This window comes from Chelmon rostratus, chromosome 10, assembly GCF_017976325.1.
Source record: "Chelmon rostratus isolate fCheRos1 chromosome 10, fCheRos1.pri, whole genome shotgun sequence".
Lineage (NCBI taxonomy): Eukaryota > Metazoa > Chordata > Actinopteri > Chaetodontiformes > Chaetodontidae > Chelmon > Chelmon rostratus.
The window spans coordinates 18809277-18812959 of NC_055667.1; the positions used below are offsets into that span (position 1 = coordinate 18809277).

The following is a 3683-nucleotide window of genomic DNA, read 5'->3' on the forward strand; positions in this document are numbered from 1 at the left end:
TTTTATCTCTGACCTGCCTATAAGTCTTGGATCTGGGGTTTATTTTCTTCATGAATTTGTTGCACAAGCCCTGTGGTGGGGTCTTCATTAGGGTTCGATCCTCATCTCTCTGTGACACCAATTACAACAGTCACTGTCACAGACATCATAGTTTCTTTCCGTGGGTGTGAGTTTCCTGGAGAAGGAAGCGTAGACATGAAGTTTCTGATCTGAGCCAGATCGTTAGATAATACCACCCCTACCCAAGTGTCAGATGGGTCAGGTTGGATGAGAATAGGGGCGGATGTGAACAAACCCTGAAGCTTAGAGAATGTGGTGGGCCCATCTCTGGGGACGAGGAAAACAGCCTGGAAAGGAACGGTGACCTGGTTAAGGCCGCCACCCAGCTGTAGTCCCAAATAAAACACTGGTAGACATTTGTAAAAACCCAGAAAGTGCTGGAGCTGGTTGCAGTTCTCAGAAGTAGGCTGTTGTGCAAAATTTTCCCGGTCTGCCTGTAGACAGCCAAACAAACCACTCTGGAAAGAAAGTAACGTGCATGAAGTGGTTAATCTCTATAGAGAGGAGACACAGCCACAGAACCACACGGCAGTAAGCAGTTCAGAGTTGTGCTCACTGATCAGATGTTTTCACCCCATTCTTATAGTCTGACATGCCTTTGGTCTTAGCAGAACTGGTTTGACAGATGGCAACAGAAAAACAGTTGTCTGCAATAAAACTTGATGTCCTGTTCTCAGGAATTTACAGTTAGGTGTGATAACATCAGGTCATTTACTGTGGCACCCTGGGAGTTAATTGCAGTAGGTTACAACAACAAATCCACCAAGACATCCTCTTGTCAATACAACAGTAAAACAGCTAAGAATACAGATCAACTATATAAAAATAAGAAAACAAATAGAAAAGTATAGAAACATGTAAAAATTCCATCACAAGACCATTCCTCCACCATATATCAATGATCAGCCTCCACTCAGTGGTGGTGGGAGGGGTCGTGTCAAGCACAAACATGACATTACATACCCTCCATACATTTGATCTATTTTCTGATCAATTTGTTATTAAATGTCTCAAACATGGCAGACAAGGATATAAACAAAACAAATGAGTTCTTATTATTTTATTGTAAATATAAAATATGGACATGAAAATATTTGCATTTATTTCATTGATCACACGGATCTCTTGTTCTCATTTAGCAGTATCAGTAAATATGGTGCAATACGGCTGCTCTGTCATCAAACAACAACTAACAAATATTTGGGTAATACAGTGGAAATGATAATCGAAGCCGTCATGCTTTCTGTATTGACAAATTTTTGGTCAATGAAATGCCAATTATCAAATATTTTATACATATACATTCTCTTGTTATGGCTGACATTTTCACCTCCAAAAATGACTATTGGTTTGATCATTTTTACAGAAATGCCACACATCCAGTCAATCATGGACCAATCTCCACAGATACACAGTCTGTCCCGTCCTGTTCAGATTACAGTGTGAAACTGAAGTGTAGGGTCCTTCATCTTCTTCTTGTAGTCTTCATCAAACTCTTCACTCTGGGCCACAGTGAAATGGTTCTTCCAGTCACCAACCTTCCCTGCAGAACCACAGAGAATCAGTCAGGTATTTCAGCTAAAGGTGGGGATCTGATTGTGTTTCATGATACACACTTCAATTTAGTTAGTTGTCAGTTTACCTTTTCTCATAAAAGGAGATATTTTGAAATCCATGACAGGAAAGGCTGAATAGTTGACCATGTCGTTCTTTTTCATGTTATCAAACTGCACTCCACTTGTAATTTGTTTCTTCTCCTCCACTGAAGGAGACAAACCAAGAAAGTGGCAGAGTTTCTCTATTTCCCGTCCAGTATCCTGGAAACATAATGGTCACATATCATCATTGTGTTATTACCACCTAGAGGAGACCGTTAGCAAAGGAGGCTCCACAGGAAGAACCCACAAAAACTACTGACATACTTCAACCATATCTTCAAAGAACATGTAATGGAGGTTTGAGTAAGTCTGTTTCTTCTTCCACCAGCCGTTCACATGGTCATACCAGGGTCCAAACACCACTGAAGCAACAGAACAATTCATGAAAACACATCAACAGTGTTCAGTACAAATCTGTGCATGTCTGCTCCAGTAAAAACAACTCTATTATTATTGTATTTCATACTCTTTCCCTCTTTGAATCTGTGGAGGTAGCTGCTCCAGTCTCCAGGATGTGGCTGAGACATGTCCATGCGTTCAAAATGAAAATAAGAGACCACGTTGTCTTTGGCATTGCGGGCCACGTAGATCATCTACAGAAGAAGAAAACATTTAAAATACCTGAGATCCACAGTACTTCATTGCTTTTCCCTCTATTTCATCATCTTGTGATCATACATTGATATTATGCAAATAACACACAAACTACTGACCCTGCAGTTTTGCTCCCAAAAGGACTTTGGCACAAATTGGATAGGAAGATGAGTTTTAATGAGTCGTGGAGAGGTGGGAAGGTTGTTCGCCAGTTCAACTCCTATATGAAGAGTTAGGGATGGAGTAAGCACATCCTGTAAAATGTCAAGTAGTTTTATTTTCCTGTCATTGTGCAGTAAATACAGTGTCTTTTTTCAGAAGCATGATACTAATAAAAAGCATTAGAACCCTTAAGATACATTGATAAAGTTTATCGAAGTAAAAGCTTAGAATTAACCAGCTGAATTAGTGCTCTCCAAGAAAGGTACTCTTTCATAAATCGGGATGGATGTCTGACGCTCTGGGGCTGTCTGGCCAAAATACAGCAGGTCAAGGATGTAGGAGACCCATGTGGTTCCTTCAAGAAAGACAGAGACAGAGAGAGGGGAAAAATGATCCAACCCCTCACCTCTATACACACAGTACGAGCTGTAAAGCTTTTATATTGACTCTTCATGTGGACTGACCAGCTTTGGGGTATGTTGCAATAAGTATATCATCTGGCCTGGCTTGAAAGTTTTGAACGTTCTTCCAGTTGTCAGTGAAATAATGTATCATTGAGACTCCATGGAAATCAAACAGTTCAGGCCGTGAAGGTAAATCCATCTTTAAAAAAGAAAAGAATCAAAACATACAAAACACATGATCATTGTTTGAGAGTAATCAAACTGCAGTAATCTGGTTGTGTGGAAAAAAAATGCAAACACCACTCTACCTTGTCCGGATCAGCAGACATTCTGATTGTTGCTGGTTTCTCACTGTATTTCTGACACTCTTGTCCTCTTGTAACTTTTCTCAGGCAAGCAGGCGATATTCATACCTCTCTTACTCGTTACATAACACTGTCTAGCTTTTCATTGCAGGTTCAGTTATGGATGTGATAGCTGAAAGTCCAGCTCCTCCCTGTCCTTCCAGATTTCCCAGGCTATTACCCGCAGACATGTTTAGAGCCACTTGGGAAGTGACTCCACAGTGAATGGTTTCAACTCAAAACATAGGCCATGCTTTCTCTTTCAAAGATCCACACCTGTGTTCTGGCATATTACAGAACAGCATTTCTACAGTGTCCTGAATTCCCTTTTCCCCCATTTGTGTAGATAAAGAGTCTTGGCCCATTTTCAAAAATCCTCATGCAAGCATGTTACCCAGCCAATGTACAGCTGTGGATATGTCAAACCCTTTTAGTGTCGCTTGCACATTATTTTGAGAAGG

The 3683-nt window shown here is 40.6% G+C and overlaps 1 protein-coding gene across 1 annotated transcript; it reads right to left on the bottom strand.

The window, feature by feature from the left end:
- Positions 1 to 1337: 1337 nt before the first annotated feature.
- LOC121612641 (cytosolic sulfotransferase 3-like) lies at positions 1338 to 3232 on the bottom strand. The gene is made up of 8 exons (XM_041945669.1): positions 3187 to 3232; positions 2939 to 3077; positions 2710 to 2829; positions 2432 to 2532; positions 2185 to 2311; positions 1983 to 2080; positions 1703 to 1877; positions 1338 to 1603 (listed from the first exon to the last, which is right to left on the bottom strand). The coding sequence occupies exons 1-8, from the start codon at positions 3205 to 3207 to the stop codon at positions 1491 to 1493; spliced, it is 894 nt and encodes a 297-aa protein (XP_041801603.1). The 5' UTR covers positions 3208 to 3232; the 3' UTR covers positions 1338 to 1490.
- Positions 3233 to 3683: the final 451 nt, after the last annotated feature.